Source organism: Aethalodelphis obliquidens, unplaced genomic scaffold, assembly GCF_003676395.1.
Source record: "Aethalodelphis obliquidens isolate GAN/ISIS:26980383/991018 unplaced genomic scaffold, ASM367639v1 scaffold5, whole genome shotgun sequence".
Lineage (NCBI taxonomy): Eukaryota > Metazoa > Chordata > Mammalia > Artiodactyla > Delphinidae > Aethalodelphis > Aethalodelphis obliquidens.
Genome location: NW_020837949.1, coordinates 14,080,917 through 14,108,856, shown reverse-complemented (window position 1 = coordinate 14,108,856; position 27,940 = coordinate 14,080,917). Strand labels below are relative to the sequence as shown.

At 50.2% G+C, this 27,940-nt stretch overlaps 1 protein-coding gene and 1 long non-coding RNA gene across 5 annotated transcripts in view; both read right to left on the bottom strand.

The window, feature by feature from the left end:
• Nucleotides 1-4: 4 nt before the first annotated feature.
• On the bottom strand, nucleotides 5-15,816 carry LOC113618036 (uncharacterized). Its single transcript, XR_003431859.1, has 4 exons — nucleotides 5,320-15,816; nucleotides 1,845-3,817; nucleotides 616-703; nucleotides 5-49 (listed from the first exon to the last, which is right to left on the bottom strand). It is a non-coding gene; the product is annotated as an uncharacterized LOC113618036 (long non-coding RNA).
• A 748-nt stretch (nucleotides 15,817-16,564) lies between these two features.
• The window catches only part of HIPK2 (homeodomain interacting protein kinase 2), a 187,139-nt gene continuing 175,763 nt past the window's right edge, over nucleotides 16,565-27,940 (bottom strand). For all 4 annotated transcript variants that reach the window (XM_027101749.1, XM_027101750.1, XM_027101751.1 and 1 more), the window contains exons 13-15: nucleotides 24,102-24,346; nucleotides 18,901-19,034; nucleotides 16,565-17,831 (exon numbers count right to left, since the gene is read on the bottom strand). In XM_027101749.1, the coding sequence (XP_026957550.1) occupies nucleotides 17,370-17,831; nucleotides 18,901-19,034; nucleotides 24,102-24,346 (841 nt within the window). In that variant the 3' untranslated portion in view covers nucleotides 16,565-17,369. The remainder of the gene's footprint in view (nucleotides 17,832-18,900; nucleotides 19,035-24,101; nucleotides 24,347-27,940) is intronic.

Sequence of the window (27,940 nt, the reverse complement as noted above, 5' to 3'; positions counted from 1 at the left end):
TTAACCACTGCGCCACCAGGGAAGCCCCAGAATGCAACCTTTAAAAATTCTATTAAAAGAAATGGAATCAATTTTTGTACACTGATCTTTTATCCTGTAATCTTGCAGATTGGCTTGTTAGTTCTAGATTTTTTGGTAGACTGAACAGGGTTTTTAGTTGCACGTGTATCCAATGTTTTTATTAAAGCATAACATGGGCCACCATGATTCCAGCGCCTGAAATCAATTTCCTTATTTCTCTGTCCAGCTGCTAAACCAATGCCATGTATTTTTTTTTTGCGGTACGCGGGCCTCTCACTGTTGTGGCCTCTCCCGTTGCGGAGCACAGGCTCTGGACGCACAGGCTCAGCGGCCATGGATCACAGGCCTAGCTGCTCCACAGCATGTGGGATCTTCCTGGACCGGGGCACAAACCTGTGTCCCCTGCATCGGCAGGCGGACTCTCAACCACTGTGCCACCAGGGAAGCCCGCCATGTATTTTATTTTAGCTGTTTGCTACAGCCGTACCTCACTTTCAGGAACTAATGTCTATATTAGTCAGGGTAGGTTAATTGCTGTATAAAAAATCCTAAAATTTCAGTGGCTTAAATATAATAAAAAGAGTTCTTTCTTACTTTTTGTGGTTTTGTCCAAAGTGGTTTTATTAGGAGGTCATTAAATCATCAGTGATCTGGGCTTCTTCATCAGAGTCCTTCATCAGTTCTTCCACATGTGGACAGAAATTTAGGGGAGAGAGTGTGGATCAAAGTATGTGAGTTTTGTTTTAGGGGTCAGGTCTGGCTATATTTAACTGCAAAGAAAGCTAGGAAATATAATCTAGTCCTGTACTCAGCAAGAACAGGAAATGGCTACGGGGAATATCCACCCAATCCTTGCCACATGTGGCATTATCCCCATTTTACAGATAAGAAAACTGAGGCTTGAGAGGTTAAGTGATCTCCCAGCTTTTACAGTCATAAACAACAGAGCCTCGAACTGAACCCCAATATGGCTGACTCCAAAGTCATGCTCTGAATCGCTCTGCTATGGATAATGCTTTCTCTCCTACTGACTCACTGGCCTGTGCAATCTTAAGACCTGTGGCAATCTTTTCCCCCTTAGAAGGGTTTCCTCCAAGCATCCACTTTTTCCTTCTGGTTCTGGCTTTTATTAATGGGTAATCTGTTCGCTTATAAGCATCCTGGTCCACGGGCTTAGTCTTCAGCAGATAAAGAGTCTGAGAGCCATGGCAATAAGCCATAAGAAGACATCGAAACAGAACACAAAGAGACATAGAAGCAGATATCAAGTGGTTTATTGACAGGGTATCTGCCCTCCAGTGTTGTTTTACAAGTATTGTCAAATGCAAAGTGTCTCAGTAGAAGAGACCACATCTATAGATCAGCGCGTGTAAAGAAAGCACTTAAGAATGGGAATTAGGACTTCCCTGGTGGCGCAGTGGATAAGAATCTGCCTGCCAATGCAGGGGACACCGGTTTGATCCCTGGTCTGGGAAGATCTCACGCGCTGTGGAGCAACTAAGCCCGTGCACCACAACTACAGAGCCTGTGCTCTAGAGCCTGAGAGACACAACTACTAAGCCCACGTGCCACGACTACTGAGCCCACACGCCACAACTACTAAAGCCCGGACGCCTAGAGGCCGTGCTCCGCAACAAGAGAAGCCACCGCAGGGAGAAGCCCACGCACCGCAACAAAGAGTAGCCCCCCACCCCCGCTTGCCACAACTAGAGAAAGCCCACGCGCAGCAACGAAGACCAACGCAGCCACAAAAATAAAAAATAAAGTGTATCCAAGCTGCTTTAAAAACAAAAAAAAGAATGGGCATTAGATGGCCTCCTTACCAAACCAGCCTTGTCCTGCTGTCGCACAGCCAGCCAAAACGCTGAGACGCCGAAGTTCACAGCAAAGAGGGTTCTTCGCAAGGCAGCCGAGCAGAGAATATGGGAGAAAAATCTCAGATCTCAAACCTGCCTCCCCAAAGGCGAGGGGCTTGGGGGTATTCACGGGATGACGAATAAAGAAGCAGGGCGGTGTGAAGCGCGGGCGCACGGGGAAAGGTTATGGGAAAAAGGTGCGGGAATCATGGTTCTGCGCAGGCGTAACTAAGCTACGGGTCCCTGCAGGTGCCCAGCTGGAGAATCGCCGGTCCTATCCAGTTTTAACTGGTTAAGCTGAACTAGAGGCAGCTGCAGCTCCAAGTTCCTGGAAAACAACTCGGGCAAAGATCTTGCTGTTCGGGCTACGTGCGGCTTGGAGGCCACGCAAGCGTTAAAGCGATCGTGATTAGTGAAGGCAGGTGGAGTGGATTTGACTCATCACGCACCGTTTCAGTCTCACAGAACTGGAGGACTGTCTCGCTCCTGGCTGTTTCTTCCCTACAGAGTGAGGATTAGGGTTGTTGCTGAACAGTGGGTTTTTTCCCACCCTCAAGCAGTGCCAGGCAGTGTAAGGAACATAGATCTTCTAAGGAAGATCTATTGGAGGCCGTTTGCATGGACCAAGTTGGACCTAAAGCGTGCCAGGGGGGAGGGGGGAGGGTCCGAGGCTCCTTCGTTAAAGCTGAGTACTGGCAGAAGGGAGGGACTGCACACAGTGAAGAGATCATGAGGACACCCACCCCACCAGTGTTACATTTACCCTTTGCTCTTACTGTATTCTCTGCTTTTATACTTATATTCGCTTAAGCTTAGCTATTCCAGGAAAGAGTTAGAAAACATGTAAGTCAGACTCTCACAAAAAAATGTAGTACACCTGGCTGTTTGGAACCGTCTCTTGGGCACGACATCCACTACACAACAACGTGCCCCCAAAGCAAGGGGAGCTTGGTGACGTGGGAGCACCTCCCCCCAAGGCCAAAGCCCCAGTGGGCAGAGTCCCGAGCTGGCTGCCGGGTGAGAGCACCATCTATCTGTGGCTTGGCCCTCCTCCAGGGGCTCCTCGGCTCTGCTGGGAAATAGCACTTGTTATGGGCGTCTAGAACTCTGCTTCCTGTTCATTATCAGTTCAAGGAAGAATCTGTTTTTTTAATTTCCCCAGTATTGAATGTGCTTGGAGGAACATATTGAGCGCAATACGTTTGTCTTTTCACTTTAGATTCATATAACTTGCTGGAGACGCTGGTGGGTAGATCCTTAGACACAGCTGCACTGCATTCCCCTGTTGACACGCTCTTATCTCACTTGGAATATAGGGTCTGCTTCTCCCTCCATTTCCATGGACTGTGATCCCTGGCAGTGCATTTCTAACTTAAAAAAAAGTATGTTGGAAGCATTCTGAATTCTGTCACAATCTTTGGCATGGGTTTTTATGGAACTTGAATTTTGGTTGAGTTGCATTTAACCTTGGCTGCATTTAGGGTTTATTAGTATTACCTGAATTCTGGGAGACACGGAATTTGGAGGGTGGGAAGGTGGGTGGATTGGACAATAACACGGGCTGAGTAGTTTATTTATCCAAATATTTCTTGACTTCCTACTCTGCCCGGCAGGGTAACAGATGCCCTAGAAATAGAGATGAAAGACAAATCCTTACCTGCAAGGATTTTGTGGTTCCATGGGGAAGGAAAATCAGGAAAGAAAGGTTGACAGTATGGCATAATGAGAATTACGCACAAGGGGTTGGGAACCTGGGCGAGGGACACCCACCTCATCAGGAACCTGAGGATAAGCTTCCCAGAAAAATGACTCAGGCTGGTTCTTGAAGGGCACAGGTGTGAGAAAAGCAGGAGGATCCCAGGTAGGGGGCGGATGCTTGACAGAAAGAGCTCTGGTTACAGGAAGGGATGGGGTGGGCGCAGGGCCTTACTCCTCTGAGGCTGAAGGGAGAAAGAGGTGTGAGGCACAGGTTTGTGGGAAGGGGAGGGGTTGAGAGAGCCCTGCGGTGGCCTGGATTTCTCTGGGTTACTCTGGAGGGTAAGGGTTGGGGGTGGAGAGAGTGGTGGGTTTCCAAGTAGCCACAGATGGAGCGGATGAGCACAGACGCTGGCCCGAGGTTCCCGCAGTTCTGGGAGTCTGGGTGGAGAAGCAGAGCTGTAGATGGTTGAAGTGGGTAGCAGGGAGCTGAGGGTATGGCTGAGAAGATGGGTGGAGTTTAGGCTGGTTGGGGACCTTGTGAAACCAGGAGGCACAGAAAAGGCAGGCCCAGGAGCCTGGCAGTCCTCAGGCCCGAGAACACTGGCCATGGAAGCCAGGATAAGAGGGCTGGGTGAGGATATTGGAGTTGCTGGGAGTGTTAAAATGGTGCAGCCGCTGTGGAAAAGTCTGGCAGTTCCTCAAAAAGTTAAGAATTACCATACAATCCAGCAATTCCACTTGCAGGTGTATGTCTTAAAGAATTGAAAGCTGGGACACAGATGCTTACACACCAGTGTTCAAGCAGCATGATTCACAGAAGCCAAAAGGTGGAAACCACTCACTTATCCATCAACAGATGAATGGATAAACAAAATGTGTATACATACAATGGAATGTTATCAGACTTAAAAAGGAATAAAATTCTGGTATACGCTATAAGATAAATAGATGAACCTTGAAAACACTGTTGAGTAAAATAAGCCATACATAAAAGGGCAAATATTGTACGATTCCACTCAAATGATGTAGCTAGAGAAGGGAAATTCAGAGACAGAAAGTAGAAGGGTGGCTGCCAAACAGAAGGGGAAATGGGGAGTTATGGTTTAATGGGCACAGAGAGTCTGTTTGGGATGATGACATTTCTAGAAAGAGCTAGTGGTGATGTTTGCACAACATTGTTAATTTAATTAATGCCACTAACGGTACACTTTATTTAAAAATTTTTTTTAAAAAATATTTTTTTTATTTTTTATTGAAGTACAGTTTATTTACTTATTTATTTGTCCACGCCCCGTGGCATGCGGGATCTTAGTTCCCTGACCAGGGATGGAACCCGTGTCCCCTGCATTGGGAGCTTGGAGTCTTAACCACTGGATTGCCAGGGAAGTCCCTCTTAACAGTACACTTTAAAGTGGGTAAAATGGTAAATTTTATGTTATGTACTGACTTTACCACAATAACAATAATGTTTAAAAAGATGACTGCTGGGGCTTCCCTGGTGGTGCAGTGGTTGAGAGCCCCTCTGCCGATGCAGGGGACGCGGGTTCGTGCTCCGGTCCGGGAGGATCCCACATGCCGCGGGGCGGCTGGGCCCGTGAGCCGTGGCCGCTGAGCCTGCGCGTCCGGAGCCTGTGCTCCGCAACGAGAGAGGCCCCAACAGTGAGAGGCCCGCGTACCGAAAAAAAAAAAACACACAAAAACTGCTGGAAGGGTGAGAAGGCCGTCAGAGGGGATGGTGACTCACCGTGGTGGAGCTCCGGTGGGCCGTCCCGGGGAGGACCTGGTGGTGAGGCCGGCGAGCTAGAGGCTGCCTGGCACTGAAGTCTCGCGAGAGGGCAAGGCCCTAGTGCAAAGGATGTCGGCTCCGCACCCAGATCCGGGATGAACTTGGGAAGCTCTTCGGATGGCAGGTGACAGCAACGCCTTAGGCCTCAGGGATGGAGCTGGGGAGCCGTGAGGGTTGGAACGGCTCGGGAGAGTTAGTGGCAGTGAGCATGCTCCCCGCCCTCCGCCCAGCTGCCCGGGAGCAGGTAGTGAAACGACCTCAAAGCCCGCCCTCCACCGCCACACATAGTGGCAAATTTTAAATGCAGTGGTGGGTTGCGAACATGTTCAGAGGTATTGAATACTCTCCGGAGGGCTAAATAACTTACAAAAGATGTGGCTGGTAACGATAACCTCTGTAGCCTCAGAACTGGTCTGGTTCTAGAATAAACAAGCATGCCAGGCTGAGTGTACAGTGATTCCAAACAGTTTAATGTAATTCCAAGACAAAGTGTGATTACATTTCTACACATATACAATATGCATATGTGAGTTTACAAATTTTAATTAATAACTCGTTTCACCTCAGAGACCGAAAAAATGATCAAAAAGAAACTGTAAGTAACAAGCTATAACATAGTTCACCACAACGGGACCCCCCTTTCTCACCCTACAGTTAGTAATATTACAATTAAAATAACTATATTCTTCTATAATTTTTTTCTGTTAAAATCATCTCATAAATTTACAATGCTATTATTAGTTTCCAAGACTAATATAAATTCACTCCATTTTTCTACAACGAAAATGATCATTAATTTAGAAGCACACGACGTCATGATGAAAAACACAAGCATTTTAGTAGCAAGGACTTGATCAGTTAAGAATTATTTTTCTTGTAAAACATTCTAAAGCCAAGTAAAATATCCATTCTTATACCTATAATATGAGACTAAGGGATAGGTTACATATAGGCCTACAACACATTGGTTTGTCTTTTTAAAAAAGTAGACATTTATAAATAAAAAAAGAAAAGAGGGACAATTCACATAGGAAAAAGAGGTACACGAGAAAATACTGTTGCACGCAATAATTTTCACAAAGATTAACATGGATTAACACTTTTTATTACAGAAACCGTACAGTGAAGGAACACAACAGGCCAGGGCTTCCATAGGGTAATTGAGCTGAGATGACCTGGTAGAGAAAGATCTGGGCGAGATGGCCCTGGGGAGGAACCGCGTTCCTGAGACCGGTGATTGAGCCTCACCGGGCCTCCTCTTCCCTGCTCTCATTCTGGGGAGTGCGGCTTTCTATCCAGGGTGTCCTGAATTTGTGGGCAGTTGAAAGGTAAACATTTCTACAGATCCGTTCTCTTTCCATCCTAATGGATACCATTTTTGGAAACATGATATAATATCAGAGGCTGCAGCTCAATAACATGTGGTCAAAGCAAAACAGGATGGAAAATTCCGGTCATTCTGATGTGCTGCCCCCCTCACTCATCTATGCCCTTGTCGCTAGGGACCCAGAGAGCAGCGGCTCCCCTTTGGGGCCACCTGCCTCCACTGTGGCAGGGTGGTGGCCGGGGCCCGGCGCCCGGCCTCAGGCCACGTGCGAAGGTGCAGCCTGGGCCGCCCCGGGCTCCCCCCATCCACCACCCAACGCTGACTCCGACTTCTAAAAGCTCCTCTCCCCCCTTCATCCGTAAAGCTATACTTTTCCTATCAGAAATTTGGTTTGATATATATATACACAAACATATATATCAGCATCTATATCTATACAGTGATTCTACTAGACTGGAAACTCTGCTGCCCCAAAGTATGACTTCCTGGTCTACTTCATTTGGTTAAAAAAAAACGCACAGAAAGAGGATGAGGAGATGCTTTGGGGGCCAGAAATGATTGTGCCCTGGGAAAGCCACAGAAGAAAGCTTTAAATGAGCAGTAACACAACAGTGAAAGGGTGAAAGGTGACAGGGGGAGTGAGACGGTGGGGAGAAACCATGCGCCGCGGTGGCGGCGAACAGGAATATCTGCAGGAAGGGAGGAGGGTGGGGTGAGGTGGGGACACTTTAGGTTCCATCCATAAGTCACAGAAAGCTACGAAGGATGGGCGTGGTCAAGTCACTTTCCATCTCCCAAGTTCTTCCTGAGCCAAACTATTAAAATAATAATTAATAATAATAATAATAACAATAATAACAATAATAGTAAATCCATTGCCCCTTCAACCAAGCAGGCGAGCATCTAACAGGGAGGCAAGATCACCACTCACAAGTCTAAGTGGGTCCTTCTTCCTGGCTCTTGAGAGCTTCCTGGGAGTCCTGGGTGCCTGGGCACGGGGCTGTGGTGACAGCAGGGCAGAGGCCAAGGTGGCCTCGGGGACAGTGACCCAACACAAGAAGGGGGGAGGGAGTGCCAGGAGGTTCATGTGGAGGCTGGCTGAAAGGCAACCAGAGAGCGAGGGCAGAGTCCTTTTTCAGATACAGCGTATGTACTTAAAAAAAAAAAAAAAAAGCCAATTTCTATACCTTTATTTTTAAAAAATATGATTAAGCCCCAAAGACCATGACATAAAATTCATTTGGTTAATTAAATCAAAGGGAAAAAACCAAACAGAGGAAAGCAGAGGATAATTAGGAGGGGCAAGATGAAAAATATTTTACAATGACATTTCTAACCAAAAACCGTGATAAGAGCATACTGTCAACAGAGTTCACAGCGAAAAAGCAAATGCATTAAAAACAACCACCAGTTCGTTCCCTGGTCCCAGGTGTTCAGCAGTTTTCAAGGTGTTATCTGCTAAAGGAATGCCCTTCAGATCACAGCAGGTCCTCTGCACCAAGGTTGTGGCACAAGAGAAAAGAAGAAATGAACCAAAACTCTTAGGGAAACTGGCTCCTGCATCATGGTGATGGGCCCTCTCAATTATGACCTCTACTCGGACGGATCTCACTGCTCCTCCCCCCTACCCCCATTGCCCCTCGGTCCCCAGTCCCCTCCTCCCCCACTCAGCAGCACTTACAATCTCTAGCAAAAAATCTAGATCCCACCTCCTAATGACCTAGGCTTTAAAACGAAGTTTGACAAAGAGTGAAAAGGAAACACAACCTTTTACACTTATTTTGTTTTAAAGGAGAAAAGGAACAAATGACAGCAGATAGATGGAAAACCCAACCAATAAGTATGGGCACAGGGGTGTATGACTGTCCCCTGCAAAACGCCAATCAGAATGTTGCTGGGGGCCCAGAAATAGCAGCTGTACCTTCGGGGCCACCTGAATCCCAGTGTCTTCTACTGCCCGGTGACTGGAAGTCAGTGGACCGATGAATAAATTAAACATTCAAATCAAGACAGAATCAACAAACCAGGTATCTGTTCTCTCTGCCTCTTCCAAGATGTCAAAGAGAAGGCCTTGACGACCAGTGTGGATACAACGTGGCACGAGATCTTCGCATCTGGCCCAGGCTGTGGACTCACCCCTTCCCTGCTCGACCTGGAAATCCTTTCACATTCTCTCATGTTCCCATGGAAACCAGTAATGTGGAAGGCTACACAACAGTACGGGTAGAACACACCTGCCTTGGGGTGCCTTGGGGGAACGTGGCCTCCAACTAAAGAGGCGAAATTGCTGGGGTTTGAAGATGTCAGTTATAAACAGAAATTTTCTTTAAAAAGTACCAGTTTACATGTAAACTATAAAACACTTTAACTATAAAACGTAGCCAGAAATATGCTTAAGTATCCACAGTCAATTATTTAGTTCACGTGTTTTAAAATGTGACTCTCTTGATATCTTAGAAGCCTAACAGCATTTTACAGTAGCTAAAAACATATATACTTAACATGTGCATTTGAAAATCACATTTGATTACAAAACACAAGGAATAATCTCTTCCTTGGTTCCATTTTTGTTGTAAAGATTACCTATTTTCAGAGTTCACTTAAGCAACGATGACCAGGGTGTGCATTAATCGTTATTTTCAGCCCACACAGAGTTCATAGTCTTTTAAATCCCAAGATCAAGCTGGCTACATGATTTCAAAAAAGGCTATAACCAGGATGAATGCCCACATTTGAGGTAATTATTGCCATCAGGTCACAGTTTGTGTAAGATAATGTATCTAAAACCTTCTTTAAAAAAATCTTTAGGTGTTCTGTCAGAATTCCAGAACACCTATTGAATGAAACCAACCAGGATCTCAAATTCTGATCAGCTGGGTTTGCTTCCAATGGAATTTAAGTTCTAGAAGATTCTAGAACTTGTGTAAACTACCTAAGAATTTAGGCAAACATGCCTGGAGCCAGTCAATAAAGTAGTTTTTAAAGTAAAAAAAGAAACGAAAACCCCACCCCAAACAACTGAGGAGATGTTTCATAACAAATGGTGATAGTTTTCTAAAAAATTAAAAATCTAGTCCTAAAGCATTTCTAAATTCTCGCCACCTTTCAAGCAAAGTAAAAATCTTCTGTGTTACTATTAATCTCATGCCTCGGCAAGAGACTCTCCTTCCTTATCTCCTGAAAGTTGGCTAGCTTTTCTCAGTTTACACAACTGTTGCTTTCCATTTCTTTGAGAAGACTATCTCGAAAGAAAACTTTGTTCCTCTTTCTGAAAGTCATCTTGTCTTTCTCCTTCTTCTTCTTCTTCTTCTTTTTTTTTTTTTTTTTTTTTTTTTAAGCACAAAGAAAACAGTTCCTGGACACCAGACCCACATACGGTATTTACAAATTTGGTGTGAATCCCGCATCTGGTTCTACCCAGAGCTGAAGAGTGGATCGATTACAGAGACCAGAGTTGTCATATTTATCAGTGCAGTAAAAAATAGCATTTTGAAAAAAATATATACCTTTAGTATTGCCTTTCTAGAATTAACTATAAGCAAGAAAAAAAATTATTTTCTTTTTTAAAGAAAAGAACACTTTTTTTTTCTTCACTCTTATAAGAGTTTGTTGTAGCAGCACTACTAAAGCTAATTGGTACACTGGAAAGGAATAGAAAATGAACTCTACTATGAATCAAGAAACTCCCCTAAGATTTTCTCTAAAAGTCAAACTAATTCTGCCCCTGCTGTTTGGATCCAATTCAGGACTCCCTCTACACACAGACCTTCTGCTGAGTTCCATGCATGGGGCAGGGGTGGCACGGGGCAACGTTCCTTCGAGACCTTTCTTCGCTCACACACCTAGAAGACAGCCGAGGCTGGTGTCTGCGAGCTCGGTTCTGGAGCTGGGCAGGCCCAGGTTCAGGGCTAGGCTCCCCTACTAGCTGTGTGATCCTAGGCTGGTTACCAGCTCACCAAGCCAGCTACCTCATCTGTAAGGGGACTAGTACTGCAGATTTCATAGGGTCGTTATGAAGACGGAAGGACATGGGATAAACGTGAGCGACTGTCAGAACAGTGTTTGGCACACAATCAATGGGAACATCATTAGATGGTCCATCAGAGACACGAGGCCACTTACTGATGCTAATTCAAGAAGTGAAACAATTCGTATTTTAGTAAAGGTCTGATTAACAAAAAACTTCACTAGGAACTTGGGGATTTGGGGCCACCATGGTATTTTCTTTCCTTTAACGCATGCTGCTTTCTTAGAGGGTCAGCTGTCTCATCAACTCCTTCCTCTGTAAATGGGGGAGGGGGTGTTGTAAATGGCGTGATCTGAGGGCGCCACGAGCTCACACAGGGCTTGGCACGAGCCTGGAGTACTGAAAGCACTCAGCAAATGGTGGCTCTTATTCACTGGAGGGATGTGACAAGTTTTACCAAGAAGAGACAGTCAACATAGCATTCTAATGCAAGGGCCTGTGATTAGGGGCTCTCGAAGGCTTGCAGGAGTCAAGCTGGGGCACCAGGAAGCTCCCTGCTGGTAGAGGTACCCAGAGCAAGCGTGCCCCACAGGAGGGTCGCTTCTCTGTAAATTCTCACTGGGTCTCAAGGGAAGAACTGGCTTGGAGCTGGCTCTCCTGGGCTTCTGGAAGCTGCAGGAAGGATGTGAGCAGCCTTTCCTAGGTTGGGTCACTCTAGTGAGCGAGGGCGCCGAAAGCCTCCAAAAGGTTTCTACTGCGTTTAAATGTCATTTCACCGTCTCCACTTCTCCACTGAGTCCAGTCTGTGGAGATCAGAAGTGAGCGTCCTAAGGCAGCAAAGCACTGACACCCCGAGTCTGGCCCCAGCGTGCACCGGACCCTGATGCGGCCGCACCTCCTGGCAGAAGGTCTGCTCTGGCTGATGCCCGAGGTAACGTGAGGTTATTTAAGCCCACAGATCCGTGCGGTGCCTCCAGTTTCCCAACAGCAGCAGCATTTAGGGTTACGAACCTCCACTCCTCTTACAAGATGAGCACAGTTTTAAAATAAAAGCAAAAAAAAAAAAAAAAAATTCCAAGTCAGGATAGAGACGAAAGAGAGAGACAAATGGGATCGCATCTCTGACAAAGTCATTATTGCCGGGAGAGGAACGCCACTCTGTCCATATCTGGGGTGTCTTTGAGAAGGGTTCTTTGGCTAAAGAAAGGAAGACTTTCACTTTCCTTTCCAATTTGGTTAGGACAGCTCGGGCCTGCTCAACTCTGAGGCTTCCCCATCTGAAATCTGTAAGACACACCAGAAGGAAAAGACAGAGAAGAAAAGGGAGGGGAGCATGCATGGCCCTGGCTGGCATATTTCTTGGCAGAATTGCTTGGGCTGGCGTTGAGCGGCACCCGGCGAGGCCCGTGACCTGCGGAAGGAGCCCCGGCCTCTCTGCCGCGCCCTCCCTGCTGCTTGGGGGCACCTCGCTTTCCTCTTCTGTCTCTTCTGTCCCAGCAGCTGCTGAACAGGCCAGCGAGAGCCCCACATCCTACCCCGCCCCAGCGCCAGAGAACCCGGGAGGAAAGCTGGGGCGAGCCCGTCGGCGCACCGCGTTTCATCAACCACAGCCCATCAGCAATAGCTCCGTAAGCCTCCTCATATCCTTCCTCCAGTTTCCAAGAAAGTCTGCTCCACTCACTCACACGCACTCACACAACCCAAATCCTCCACCGCAAGCTTGTTCCAAAATGAGTGTTTGCAACACCAAAGGTCTGGTCAAGGGAAATCCGCCCGTTAGCAGCTGGGCTGATCTCACCTTCCCTTCCTTACATCCCACAATCTGGTGTTTGGGCGGGTTGAGTCTTCCAGGGTGAAGAGGACAAGGCCAGCTGGCTCCCACAGCCCGCCAGCCACCCACCGCCAGTAAGGCCGGAATGCAAATACAGTCCAGGAGACAACCGCTGGTTGACCCCAACCCTTCTCTTCCCTCTGCACTCCATCAACCACATGTTCCACTTCACAGTATTAACCGGCACCAAGCCTCAGACTCTCGCACCCATCGGCCTGCTCACCCCTCTCCTTGGAAACAGCCAAAACATCACGGAAGAGCCCCTAAGCGCAGAGATACGGGTGCAAATACCCAGAGGGGTCTGCGAGACCCCACCGAGCAGAAGCAAATCGACCTGCGGTTCCTAAGGCTCCAGTTACGAGGTTCTCCTTGCCCGGTCCTTTTCAACCTTCCCTTTTAGCCTTAACCACGTTTCCTCAGTAAAGAGAGATGGAGTCAATTCCACAGCAGATGATGTTCTAAGTTGTTTGTGATCTAAATAAGGACTAGGTCTGCATTCCTCTACATGAGAGCTGGGTCTTAGGGACGGCAGCCTTTTATTCATCCTATTGGCCAGGGCGACTCGGAGCTGGAGGGCAGGATGGGAGCTGGGGCAGATGCTGAGGAAGCCCACGCAGGGGCTGGCCTCTCCCACTGGGGTCTTCTCCTGGGGCTTCGGAACCACAGCTCTGTGCTCGGCTGGAAAAGGAAGGCAGATAGCGACTCGGGGAGGGCGCTAATGTTTGCTGAGCGGCTCTGGGCTGGGCATGGCCTGGTGTCTCCCTTCATTAGCTTCAGTGAAGCCAGCCATTCCAGACCTTCCTTTACCCACCCGGGGTCCGGCAGTTTCTGCGTTTGGTGGGTCGCGTGTAGGCACCTCAAGCTGATTTAAAAAGCCCACGGCACACAGCACCGTGCCCTAAGGGGCACAGTCGGAGCCCCGTGGGCCTGGCTCGAGGCCCCACTGTGCCCCTCCGTCGGCCAACTATTTCAGGGGGGCAGCAGCCTGCAATGTCCAAGGAGCTGCTGGACTTTTGTCAGTGTTCCTCTGGCCTCCTATTAACCCTCCACCTTTTTTTTGGCTCCATAGTTTGTCCCTACAATTGTGTGCTGAGAACATGTACCGGGGTTCGGGGGGCACTGAAGAAGTGGGCAGTGTGGTTAGTGAGAGGAAGGGAGGCTGACGTTTCCCAGGGGAAGGTACCACCTGCCTAGCACTTTCCATCAGCTTGTTTACCTCCAGTGGCTTCTAGGAGGGGTCAGTTATCTCTGCACCGAAGGATGTAAGCCATACTCCTGGTGTGCTGATGGGAAAAGGGGGGGACATTTGGGAAAGGGGCTGAGTCAGCTCTGGGCAGAGTTTTTTTTGTTTTTTTTTTTGCTTGACAGGTCAGTATCAGACACGAGGCATGCCCAGGATCTACTTAGCAGGTTTCAGAAGCACAGGGAACATGGGAGAGGACCACGGCTAAGGGTTCAGCCCATGAGATGCCTCCTCAGATCTCCTCTCAGGCCACTGAGAATCTAGAAGAATACAGCATTGATGGTGACCATGGACCATGTTGTCCAGAGCCCAATCTGACCTGTATAGAGATACAGGCTTTGATTCTTCAAACTTTTGTTCTGTGGTGGATATTTCTTGACATTTTCCTAATTCCTGGATCTTTCCTTTCCTTCTTTTTGGTCTGACAAAACTAGACATCTGCATGTCCCTCCTGTTTACTCAGATACTCACAGATATAATAAAATAAACTTAAATATTAAAGAGAAAACACAAAGATACGTGGAATAAATGTGCATTTTAAAACCCCAACTAAAGTATCAAAATGATGATTATGATAAAAACCAAAATAATTAGTACAATAATATCTTTATGAGCAGCACGAAACTTTCATTCCTGATCTGGAAGAAAAGGAAAGAAAATATCAGGTGAAAGAGCAACTTCCAACTTAAGTAGACAAAATAATTTTCTTTAAAATGGAAGGCTATGTTGTCTTTTCCTATAAAAGATCAGATCTAGAAAGGGCTGGAAGTGAACTGTACAAGGGGGTCCAGGATGCTACCCAATAAGGCAAAAATGCTGGCTCACTGCAGCCAAGACTTCTGTAACTGGGCGCGGGAAGATCGGACGGGGCACTGCTGCCCTCCGGATGCCAAGAGTCCAGAACAGAGATGGTTCCCCAGGCTGGCGCGGCTCTGGGAGCACTCTGGCTCACATGTCCTCCAAAGACTTTCCTCCCCTCACTCTCTGGACGGGCCATGTTTCTGTCGTCTCAGAACGACGGCACTTCCCCATGTCCGGATAAAGACGTATTGATCGTGGCACCACGAGGACAGAATCTTGTCCTGTTGCCAATGGCTCCCTGGCGGGCCCGCTGGGTACCTGGGGCTCTGCCCGAGCCTGCCCTGCCTCGAGTGGGACATGGTGCCCTTCCTTCCTTCCGGCCTAAGGCTGGGACTAGGCTGGTTCCAACCTGGGGACCGATTTCTTTGTAGGATAAGTAGCATTTATGCTTGGAGAGGGGAAATTTCCAGAGTTATTTCACATTTCACAGCTAAGAGCTAAGGTAAGGGCTTGGCTTCGTTACTGAATTAGGTCAGATATCACGATAAAAACACCTTTCACAGTAGATCGATCGTAAAGGGAGACCACAGGATGAGGACAGAAAGTGAGGGAGGGTGAGGACGGACTTCTGTCCGAAACTGAGAGCCATCTCTCTGCACCCTGGAAACTTGGCTTTGGGGTCAGTTAAGCACTCGGCATCAAGAATCAAACAATTAGGACCACGCTTTCAAGTCCCACTGATGACCAGACAGCGTTTCCCAACATTCATGTATTTTAAGAATAATTTGCTATGGACAGAGTGACCCCTCTGCCCTCACCCCCACCAGTGTTCAAAGCCTGAGAAAAATTTCAGAATGTATCAAAGGTGCAAAGAGGGCAAAGGGCAAATTTCCTTGGAAACTGAACTGCCCGTGGGAGCGTTTTCCAAAGTGCAGTACAGGACTACATGGTTACCCTCATAAATGTCCCTCCAGCCTCTGCCCACCAGACTCCTCAAAAACAAAAAACGAAGGCGTTCCTTGGGTAGGCCTGGGTAACTCGAGGAACGATTCAGCAGCAAACGACGGCTGATGGCTGTCTACAGGGGGAAGGACCCGGCAAAACGGTGAGAGCAAAACACAGCTGGTGGAACCAGAGGAGAGGGGGCAGGGCTGCGAGAGTGAAGCGGGGCGGGGTGGGGGGGGGGCGCGAGTCTGAGAACACGGGGCTGGGCCCGCTACCAGGCCTCCTCTCCATCCCGCGGACAGCAACAGGGAGGCTGTGCCAGGACTGGAGGCTGAAGACGGCTGCCTGGCAAGGCCAACATTCCTAAAACAGAGATGGGACCTGCGGTCCCAACGAATGGCAGAGCCCCTGCCCTCCCAACCCTGGGGGCAGAACTGGGTGAGGGTACAGGGTGGGGAGTCTCTCTTGCTCTGTCTCCAAAGTAAAAGTCATCCAAAGCCATCACCATCGTCAGATTCACCCACCACCATCCATCTCGCACATCTCTCTCCAGATCCACGGGCTCACCTAGACCCTGCCAGCTGCCTGACACCCCTCTGCTAGCAAACAGTCCAGGAAAGACAACAGATATTAAAATAAAATAGAAATTAAACAAACAAACAAAAAAAAAAAAAAGAGGAAAGACCAGAGTAAAATGTTGCAACAGCACAGAAGAAGGGCTGAGATGATGTGACTCGCCTCAGCCGGCTTCTTGGAGTACCGTGGAAGTAAACCCTCAACCGCGTCCCCGGTCGCTAAGGCACTAGGAGGGAAAGATGTAAAACCAAGTCTGCGAGAGCCGGCGGCGGTGCCGGGGACAGGAGCGCGGCACCGCGGGCACCCGCGCGTGCACCTGGACCACGGCGCGGGTCACGTGCCTAGGTGAGATCGCTCTTCTTGTGCAATTACATTGAGGAAGTCTCTTGGTATCGTTGGGGGTGAACACAAAGTAGCACAGACAGGTGCAGACTGCGACATCTACCAGGGTGTCGGCGACGCCGCGGGCCCTACGCTACGTGACGAGGGATGGACTCAAAGAGAAAAGAAATCTTCAGAAAAGAAAAAAAATCATTAATGACATTTGAGGAATATCATTGCTTAGGGATTTATCCAGAGTGCTCAGAAAGAGAAAACGCGCCCTCCTCTCCCAGGGGTCCTCCTTCAGCCCGGCTGCCCCCATTGCTCCCAGCAAGTGGGCCAGATCGGGGCTTCCCCAGCCCCGGACCCGCCCCCAGATACCAGCCGCCTCCGGCCACGGCCTGACCTTTCTAGACGGTTGCTGACACTTCAGAGTTCCGGAAAAATCCCTAATTCTTACGTTCAATCATTAAAAATCTATTGGATTTTTAATCCAATAGATTAAAACTCGTATCAGGTGTCCCTGACAGCAAATTCTTAAACGCCACTTGCTGCCATATGAAAATAATCTTTGAAAAATTCATAAAGTTCTTCAAACACTGGGCGGCCCCCCCTCCCCTCCCAATTTCTGGAATCTTCCGTGGCTCTCTTCTTCTCCTTTCCAGTCTGGTGCAGAATGGGTTCGTGAGCTGTGGTTTTTTGTTACTGACGTTTTCTTTTTTTTTCTTTTTCTTTTTTAAAATAAAAAGCATAGATTTCCCCCCCTCCTTAAATCCCTTCCTTTTTAAAATGTTCTCTTCTCCGCTCTCAGTCCTCCTACTTCCTAGTTCAAGTTTCATTTGTGTCCCGTCCCTGCCCCCTGCTCCCCTCCCCTGCCCCGTTTGCATTGTTTCTGTGCGGCACCTTCAGTATAAAAAGCCCAGCTCCCCCCTCGTCCCTCCTCCTTTCTCTCCTACCCTCTGGCCATCCTCCCTCCCCTCCCCTCCCCTTCCAGTGTTTATATGTAAGGGTACTGGTTGACCTTGGCGGGGCTCAGTGGGTATCCAGTGTAGACGGTGGAGGCTGGAGAGGCGCTGATGTAGGTCTGGTGGGCGAACTGGGCTGGATACTGACTCGGGTGGATGGTGGGCGAAGGCAGGACCCGGGGGCCCATGCTCACGGGGACCTGGTGGACGATGCTGGCTGGGTAGGCGGCGTGCTGCACGGTGTGACGCGCCGAGCCTTGGGAGGCCACCAGGTGGGCCACGGTGCCAGTGGAGCCCAGGGCGGCGGGCGCCGTGTAGGTGTAGAGGTGGGGCTGGGCGGGGAGGTGGGCGGCGGCGGCCAGGTGCGGGTGCACGGTGCCGTGGCTGGGGCTGTTGTGTGGGAAGGAGTATGGCGCCTGGGCCATCGTGGGGGTGATGTAGGCCTGCTGCCGTCGGTGGCTCCCCGTGCGATCTGCGGTGATGTGCTGCTGAGCCTGGAGGGGGAGAAGCACCAGGAGAGGGCTGCGTCATCAGAGCTGGACACGCGCACGCATGCGCACCCACGGGAGAGGCCGCGAGGGGCGGGGGCGGGGGAGAGGAGGGAGAGGCGGGGAGTGCGGAGGAGAGCAAGGTGGGGAGGAGGGGGCGGGGGGAAGGCGGAGGGAGAGGAGCGGCAGGCGTAACAGAAGACGCCTCCCTCACGCGCCCGCGAAGGCGGGCAATTAGCCTGGGCTGAGAAGGAAAGCCGTGCCCAGCCATGCTCCGGGCTGGGTGACACTCAGAGCCAGACGCAAAGGGAACGGGAGCCAGTAGGTCCCCCGAGGGCATCCTGCAGCTGTGAAGTGTCGAAAGGAGCCCCTTTCTCTCTCACCGTGAAGTCCTGCTCCCTAAACTGCAGGCTCTCAGACACTTGGCTGTCTGAGGTCACAGGTACACAGGAAGCAGCCCTCTCTCACCTGGAGAACCTAAGTCATGACACGGACGCGGCCTCGGTTTACAGCCAGGGGCACCGCTTCCGATGAAGGGCTTCTCAACACAAACTCCCCCTTATCTCACCTCTGAGCTGCTAAGGAAGCAGGGCCCGCAGTCCACTTTGCAACTCGGACCTGAGTGACCCTCCACACACAGGCTGAGCGCTGCCCGTGGAGACTCTGTCTTGTTCACATTCCCCCTGAATGTCACCCACCTTCTCCGAATCCTCCGGCTCTTTTCCTGGGTGTGAGGTCCCTGTGGGAGGCCTCCTCCACTGTAATGACTCGCTAGGCCCAGCATGGTCGGACCATGGGACCCAGACGCAGTGTTTTACCCTTTGCTGGGCCGAAATAGCGAGACGTGGGCCAGCCTATTTTTAAGCTCTGGCACCACGTCACTAAGTACTTCGGAGCATCAGACGAGTCATTTTGCTTTGGGCCGGCTCTCTGTGAATCGGGGATCCGCCTCCCCCAAGGTGACCCACAGCAGAACAAGAACACCAGCGGTCACTCGGGGCGCCTCCTGCCGCCACGGGAGGTGGGCAAGGGTCCACCCTGGCGCCCCTGGCGAGCGGCCGTCGGGCGGGCTTACCTGGCTGAGATTGAGAGGTCGCTGCTGCCGGTAGGCAGTGGCTCCAGATGAGCTCCCTGAAGAGAGACCGCTGGTGGAGGTCACGTTGCTGGAGGACTTGGACTTGTAGGAGGACGAGTGGTGACTGGTGGTGACTGTGTTGGGAGGAGGAAAAGGTCACAGGTCCGTCACAGGCCCTCAGCTGCCTGGAAGACCCTACTCCTTGGGGGACAACAAGTGGTCTTCCAAGAACCCCTTACCGAGACTGGGTGATCACCATTCAGCAGCACTGCCCCAGACCCAGCGACGATGCCGCCTCTGGGCTGGCGCCTGGCCTGCGGCTTGGGAGCAAACCCTGCTGGACTTTAGAATTACTATCTGGTGACACCGAAAAGCATAAGGAGAGTCTAAGAGACAGAAGGAGAGCTCTCTGCAGCTCCTCGTGTCCCAGCCAGGGGTGCCGCGGGGGGCCATCTGCCGAGATGCAGAGACACGCTGACAGATGCAGCAGCGTACAGAAAACCGAGTCTCAAAAGAGGGACTACATGCCCCAGGGGGAGAAACAGCCGGAATAAAATGAATAGGGCGAGGAGGTTTATATTAAAGAAACCATTCGCGTCAGTTTCGGTGCTGAGTGGTCTGTGAACACCAGCTCCTGGCAGAGTGGGGCTCGTGTCTCCAGGGGGCACAGGCAGAGGACTGTACGCCCGGGTACAGGATGTGCGGAATCAAGTGCGACTGTTCGCCTGCCTCTCAGTGTCTCTCTTGACGTCAGACGTTTCTGTGCTGAAGCTCTGTCTAGATCAAGAGGAAGTGATCCACGGTGAGTGCCAAGAAGCCTTTGGCACAGGGAATCCGGACATCCGCCCAAACCTACGTTGTCCTCCGCAGACTCCCCGACTCTAAAACCACTCACGTGTGAGGGAGCTGCCCAGAGCGGGGAGTTCAAGGGGAGACCCTGGTAGCTGAGGGAGAACCGGCAAGACGTACACAGGACCTCAGAGGCAGGTCTGTTTGTTGTGCTGTTCAGCAGAGAATTCAGAAGATTTCCTGGGGCTGAGCATCGTTGGGAAACACAAAAGCCTAATACGGTATCAGTCAGGCACCCTGGGGTCGCGAGTGTAAAATGGGCAAGTCTGGCAGCTCTTGGGTGTGAAGGATGCTAAGAATGAATGAAGCACACACAGTAAGGATCAGGCCCTTGACGTAACTGGGTTGGGTCAATTCTGCTACGAACCCCAGGGTGATGAGATCAGGGTCAAAGAGGAGCCGCGTGAGGCTGGGGCCGGCAAGAGAGAATGCTGATAATTGTTGATGGAGAGAAAGCTGAAAAGTGAAGGCAAACCAGAAACCGGGGGACAGGAGACCGGGAAGCACAATGAAGTCAAGGGGAGCCTTCTGCTCCCCGAGGCCACAGTCCCCCTCAAGTAAAGGGAGAGCTGCCTCACTGGGAAGGGGGCAGCGCGTCCTAACAGAGACCCCAAATCCAACCGTGGTTTGGGGCCCAGCGGCCCTCCCATCCTACCCACCGAAACGCACCCCAGTCGGGGGTGCCTAGGAATTCGTATTCTTCACAAGCTTCCCAGCTGACCTGCATTGTGGAATCGGGGTCTGGGCTCAGGCCAAGCTTGGTTAGACTCTCAAAGGCCCTCCAAAGCCTGGGGGGGTGGAGGGCGGGGTTCGGGGGACCCACTGTAGGCTGAGGGAGGCAAAGCTGCAAATGCTGCCTATCAGGAGAACGTTGTGCCCGTCGATCAGCCATGGTGCCACCGCGCAGGTATCCAACCCTCCCTGCCCTGCCGCGCGTCGCCAGCTGTGTCTGCTGCCTGGGCCCAGCTGTGAGGCACCTCTCTGCTCCTACTTCAACTCTCTGGGCATTTTGCGGTAATTACATTTCAGGGAGAAACTCTGAGTGCAAGGGATCCACAGCGTGAGGCTGCAAGTGAAGAGATTAGAGGGCTTCAGATGAAATGGGTGTGACAGAGCCAGGCTACCATCATCGCGGGGACAGGAAGTGGGACAGGAACTTGTCAAGTTGCCAGAGCAGGGGACCCCAGAATCAGGGAGGGGGTCCTGAAAGGGACCAAGAGATTAAAATAGTAATTTCCTCCTGCAGAGAAAGTGACCATGGAGCGGAGAAGGCAAGTGCTGAAGGTCAAGTTCCGGAGGCGTATTTCGGAGCTGGGAGGACAGTACAGAGCTCTCTGCTCGAGCCTTGCCTAGCTGCTCTCATAGATCTGCTACCCGGCAACAGCCCTGGGTTCACGGATGGCCCCTGGTGGCCCTGTCTGTACAAGGCAGGTGGGAGAGTGCTTCAATCCTGGGTGAGCCCTGGAGGGACAGCCGCATGGCCGTGGTGGAGTTAGTTAACCTCTCTGTGCTTCCATTTTCTTATCTGGAAAACTGGGAAAGTAACGGTGACTACATGTAGGGTCGTTGTGGGGATTACGTGAGTTAATGCATGTAGAAGCTTAGTATCTATCTGGCACGTGTTGAGCCCTTAAAGGTGTTAGCTGTGTTAACTACGGTTGATGTCTTTATTAGCGCCCTGTCCCCTGGCCAAAGCGATGCTCAAGGAACAGGTGTCTGCCCCAAGCTGGGACCAGCAAGTTCTGTTTCCTGGGACTGGGAAACTGGGAGCCCGGGGCTCACTGGGTCAGGGTGAAGCAGTGTTCAGAGAGCAGGTGTCGGGCCCCCAGTGGCTCAGACTAAGGAGTTCTGGTTCCTGTCCCGCCTGGGACTTAGTTGTTGAACTTTCTCTCATCCCTGCACCCTTCCAATAAATTCCTTATTTGCCTTAAGGCAGTGCAGAGTTCACTCTGTTGCCTCCCAGAAGAACCTTAACTGACCCAAGAGACTCGAGGAGGCTACGTGAGAAATAGGGAATCTTCCTGAGCTGAGACCCCCAGAGGGGATTAGCAATGACAGAAAATGGACCGTCACCTGCACAGCCTCCGTCCTGACCTGGGGGGCTCAGGGAAGCCTGGCAGCCCAGCGGAGGTGGCTGAAACGCTTCTCACCTTGGCCGTAAATGGGCCAGCGGGGCCCCAGGAGGCTGAGGAAGGCTGCTTTGCTTGATTTCTCCAAGCCTAGGACGACTGAGCTAATGGAGGATATCAGCGTTGAGGAGGACCACGTTCTGGGGGCGAACAGGCACCAGAATGAAGTTCCTTCCTGCCCCTTGCCTGTCACTAGAAAGACCGTGCAGCGTGTCCTCACAGGGGAACATAAATCTCTCTTTCCATTGGGAAACTATACCATGGGCTTCCCCAGAGACAGTGGCACTAGGTGCCTTACTGAGAATAACCTTCCTTTTTTTTTTTTTTTGGTTGAAAACGTCCCTGAGAGATTCTCAGCCCTTCAGCTGTAGCAGTCCTTGTGGAAATGCAGTGGGGTGAGTGCTCAAAACCGCCACGGGCGGCCCACAGCTCGACGGCTGATGGTGGAAACGGGCAACGGAGCGTGAAAGGCGTGACCTGTGGGCTCCACAGAGCTGCCTCCCCGCCTCTCGCCATCGTGGTTCCCCACAGAAAACCGTTGCGTGATGTGGGACAAAGCTGGCCCTCAGCCCCCTGACCCGTCTTAACTAGGGGGTTGGACTAGTCTTAAAATTTCAGTAGCTCTCAATTTTGTCACCTTCCACATTCCGGCGCCAGCACCCGGGCCGACAAAGTTCCGAGCTGGAAGACGTCTAGCCTGCGATGATCCAGCCGCTGCCTCGTGCGTCCTCCACCGTATTTAAAAGGCCAAGGGCAATTCAGCACCAGCTACCTTTTCCCCCGCCTTTATCAATTCCTAGAGGTCCTGCGTAAGGTCTACCCTGAGCCAATCCTTATAGACCATCGTCCCGAAGTGTAAAGGGACCGTTACTATTACAGAGTTCCCCTGAGATGTCCTGGAACATGGGCATCCTCGACTTACAACACGCATCGTCTCCTCCTGTAGGTCTACAGTCTCTGATCTGAAATCCCTGGTGTCACTTTTTTTTTTTTTTTTTGTGCCGCACCGCGTGGCTTGTGGGATTTGAGTTCCCCGACCAGAGATCGAACCCGGGCCCTCGGCAGTGAGAGCGCAGGGTCCGAAGCACTGGACCGCCAGGGAATTCCCTGAAATCCCTGGGGTCGGACACTTTTGAAATCAAGAATTTCCGATTTTAGAAGGTCATGTGGTATATATTCAATATATTAGGTTACCCCCAGTGGAGCCCTGTGCACTACCACGTAATTTAAAAAAAGTGATTATTTCTGCTACAGAATACTGGGACATTTCACCAAGGGGCACAAATATGACTCTGACACAAACAGGAATATGACAAAGGGACTATAAATCGCCTCTAGTTAGTTCAGGTCAGGTTTTACCAACTGACTTTACTGTAAACTTAAAAATCTGGTTTTTGGAGCATTTTGGATTTTAGATTACAGATGAAAAGGAACCTTCCTTCTCCTCCTGTTGGGTAAAAGGGCTGGTCTTGAGGTTTTCAACAACACAGTCTTGAGACCTTCACTGTTATTTAAGCAGGAGAGCCCTTCACACCAAGCTGTGTGCACTTAGGCTGCGATCTTTATACCTGGGGTACGTGCGGGGCTACCTGAGGACCCGAGGGTGCACGGCAAGCAGAGGTTTGAGGGGTCAATGTCCAGAGTCTCACCTTTCAGATGTATCTTTTCCTAAACAGATGCACCGGCCCTGCGACCCACCGGTTCCCTTACTCGCCTTCTCTCTCATTCACCCTTCTCCCATATTACAAAAGAAAGGCTTCCTTCTCACTCTCTTGAATGTTGAAATGGTGCATTGCCTCCAGGTGTGAGAACCCTAAGGGGCACCCAAATGGGATCATTCCAGAACAAATGGCTCCTGAAGGACAGTCCCGTGAGAGCAAAGACAAGCCCCTCTCAGCAGGAAACACTGAGGGCTGACCAGGCTTGTTTTCTTTCGCTCAGGCGGCCAACTCTTTGCAAACTCCCTACCCCATCCATCCATCCATTCATGAGATACAGCTGAGAAGTGAGGTGGCCATCCCAGGGAGGACTTTTTCTGACAGATGTGAGGTCAGCTCTGGCCTCCTGGGCTGACAACAGGGAGTCTTCTTGAACAGGATCCTTGGGTGAGGACCTACTACCACCCGGGGCTTAGCAGCTCTCCCGTAACAAGATGGCGAACAGCAGGGAACCAGAAAACCAGCCTCCGGAGAGATGCTCCTGGCTGCCCCGGCCCCAAATTACCTGGCCCCAGGCTGTCACACTCCACCAGCGCCTCGCTGGCCTGGGTTTTCAGGGGCGGCACGATGATGGTCCGGGGGTTCCCGGTGCAGTGCGACTCCAGGTTCCCCTTGGTGTCGAAGGTGGCGGCGCTGTGCCCGGAGCGGCGCTGCACGGCATAGGGGCTGGTGATGCTAGAGGAATCGGAGTAGGGAGAGTCGTGGACCGTGACACAGCTGATGACGTTTTTTCTCTGCTTGGACACAGGGCTGGAGATGGAAGGGGAGAAAGCAGGACTGTGAGAGGCTGGGGAGGGAGACACCAAACTGACGGCGAAGAGCCTCTCTGTGCTCTGGGGCAGGGGCGGGGACAGGCAGAGCCGGAGACGGGGTGGGAATGTGACTTCTGCTCTCCAGAACCCTAGCGGGGAGGCACAAGTGTCACCAGTCTGACCAGTGGGGGTGGGGGAATATGTGAGGACGGGAGAAGGGGCTGGAGGGGGGCCCACAGAAGCTTCTGGAAATGGGGGCAAGAGAAACTTCCGGGCAGGCCTGGGCTGTCCCCTGTGCAGCCGCGCTCAGCTGACCTACCGGGGAGGTGCGTGCAGCACAGAGCTGTGTGGCAGTGCCCTCTGAGCCACCGGAAGGGGACACGAAAGCAAACAGAGAACCCAGCCAGACCCAGGCCACCTGAGGCCCAGGTGTAGGAGAAAAACACCGCCGGGAAGGGAACAACATAAGCTCGGGAGGCTCGGGACCTGGAAGATCCAGCCAATTTAGGCAGGAGGGAACAGGACATCCAGGAGGAACCGGGACGCAGTGAGAGGGACGGGAGAGAGTGAGGCTCTGAGCACGCTGATCCCACACACAGCAGCGACCCAAGACCTCTGAGTCCCCTTCTCAGGAGAGGCCCGGCCCTCCTGCAGCTTCCCCTCTGCCTGGCCGACGATGGGGTGGGGGACCGGCACCGTATCTGGGTGAGGGCAGAGATGCTGAGTCTGTGAGGGCGTGGCTCTGAATCCCTGGTTTTCATCCTATAACTGAGACTTAATACACTGATACCAGGAGGTATCAGGAGGAACTGGCTTTGGATGGCTCTGGGCCAGCACATTTTTTCCGGAGATATTTATGTTTGGTTCCTTTGGGAACCAATTCTGTCTGCCTCCAAGCTAGTGAGAGGCTGGTGCGATGACGAATATGGAATCTGTTGCTTATTGGGAAAGTTTTAAAAATGGATTTTCATCTATTTTTGTATATTGATCGTCTATTTTTAAGAAATATCTATTGCCTAAATAAGACGGTCAGTTTGCAACTACTTTGCTAAGAGAAGAAGCTGGTATTTATAGAGCACCTAATGCAGCCACAACACCCGCTCCAGGTGTCTTGCCCAAGGTCACACAGTCAGCCACAGGCCACATTCCAAGATCAATCCTACCACCACTAAGGGCGGCAGAGAAATGAGGGAACTCGAGCCCCAGGAAGTGGGAGGACAGCAGGGCTGCTAGCCTACAAAAGGCTGAGGGGCTGGGAGTGAGCCCGCAGGGGGCCTGACGCCCTGCTCCCTGGACCCTGCCCTGCTGACATCTGGGCCAGATAATTCTTCTGGGGCTGCATATTCTGTCCTCCCTGGTTCAGGGTAGAAGGGTCCCTCCCTAACTGTGTCTGTGGATAAGGACACACGCCTGGCAGACAGATGTCTAACGTCAGCATGTGCTGGTGGTGTAGCTGTCCAACCTCTGAGCGATTCAGTCTCCTTATCGGTGAGATGTATATTAATAGTACCTATGCCACAGGCTTGTTTTGAGAAGTGAGAAAATACATGCAAAGTGCTTTGGATGGTGCACGACACCATTTATAGTAAGTATACTCTAAAAACTAGCTTCTAGATGAATGGATAAAGAAGATGTGGCACGTATATATAATGGAATATTACTCAGCCATAAAAAGAAATGAAACTGGGTCACTTGTAGAGATGTGGATGGACCTAGAATCTGTCATACAGAGTAAAGTCAGTTAGAAAGAGAAAAACAAATATCGTATATTAGCACACATATGTGGAATCTAGAAAAATGGTACAGATGAACCTATTTGCAGGGCAGGAATAGAAAGGCAGACGTAGGGAACAGACGTGTGGACACGGCAGGGAGGGGAGGGTGGGATGAATTGGGAGATTAGGTTTGACATAAATACGCTACCATATGTAAAACAGATAGCTAGTGGGAACCTGCCGTATAGCACAGGGAGCTCAGCCTGGTGCTCTGTGATGGCCTAGTTGGGTGGGATGGGGGCGGGGTAGGGGCGGGAGGGACGTCCAAGAGGGAGGGGATGTATGTATGCGTATGGCTGATTCACTTCGCTGTGTGGCAGAAACTAACACAACATTGTAAAGCAACTATATTCCAATTAAAAAAAAAAGCTAGCTTCTACCATGATTATTATTAGTGTTACTTCATTTAAAAACAGGTGAAAACAGGTTTGCAAAAAACATCTCTAGGCAAAATGAATTCTATGAAGGTACATACTTGCTGGAAAAGTTTCTAGTCTAGGAATAAACCAGAGATTGATACGAAAGAAGTTAAAACTCATCAGTTAGGTATCTTAGAGATCTATGCTAGGTGCTACAGGGAATTTCTGTATAAAGAAATATAATACATGTCTCCACTCTTGGAGGAGATTAACATCTCAGTGGGGGACTGTATAAAAACATGACAAGTTAAACAGTAAAATCTTTAAAATAATCAGTTAAAGAGAAGGGATGTCATAAAGACTTCCACGATGAACTGTCAAGTGAGCTGTGCAGATGATAATTAAGAACTCAAAAGAAGGTGAGGAATGAACTGATTGCATATATTTATAGTTCTTCATGCTAACTTTGATAAAATGGATATATCTTAATTAATAAGGAACTACACTTCCTACTTATAACAGTTTAAATGCAAAAAGCCCATATGCTTGTTGCTCAAACATAGTTTGAGGTAAACAGTTACCGTATGACCCAGCAATTCTGCTCTAGGTTAAGTACGAAATGGAACTGAAAGCAGAAACTAACAGATACTTGCATGCTAACGTTCACTGCAGCATTATTCACAATAGCCAAAGGTGGAAATAACCTCAGTGCCCATCAGTGGATCAATGGATAAACAAAATGTGATAGAGCCACACAATGGAATATTATTCAGCTATAAAAATGAATAAAGTTCTGATATATACTACAATATGGATAAGCCTTCACATTACACTAAGTGAAATAAGCCAGACACAAAAGGACAGACACTGTGTGATTCCACTTATATGATGTTTCTAGAATAGGCACATTCACAGAGACAGATGCAGATCAGAGGTTACCGGGGGCTGAGGGAAGAGGAGTTGGGGAGTTACTGCCTAATGGGTACAGAGTTTCTGTCTGAGGTGAATGAAAAGTTTTGGCAATAGTGGTGATGGCTGCACACACTGTGAATGTATTTAATGTCACTGAATTGTACACTTATAAATGGTTAAAATGGCAAATTTTATTATATATGTAGTACCACAACTTAAAAAATTAATGTAATAGGCCAAAACCCATTTAACTGTACACTTTAAATGGATGAACTGTATGGCACGCAAATTCTATCTCAAGTTTTTAAAAGTCCATATGCTTATTCAGAAACAAGAAAACAGGCTTCCCTGGTGGCGCACTGATTGAGAATCCGCCTGCCAATGCAGGGGACATGGGTTTGAGCCCTGGGCTGGGAAGTTCCCACATGCCGCGGAGCAACTAAGCCCGTGCACCACAACTACTGAGCCTGCGCTCTAGAGACCGCGAGCCGCAACTACTGAGACTGTGTGCTGCAACTACTGAAGCCCGTGGCTCTAGGGCTCGTG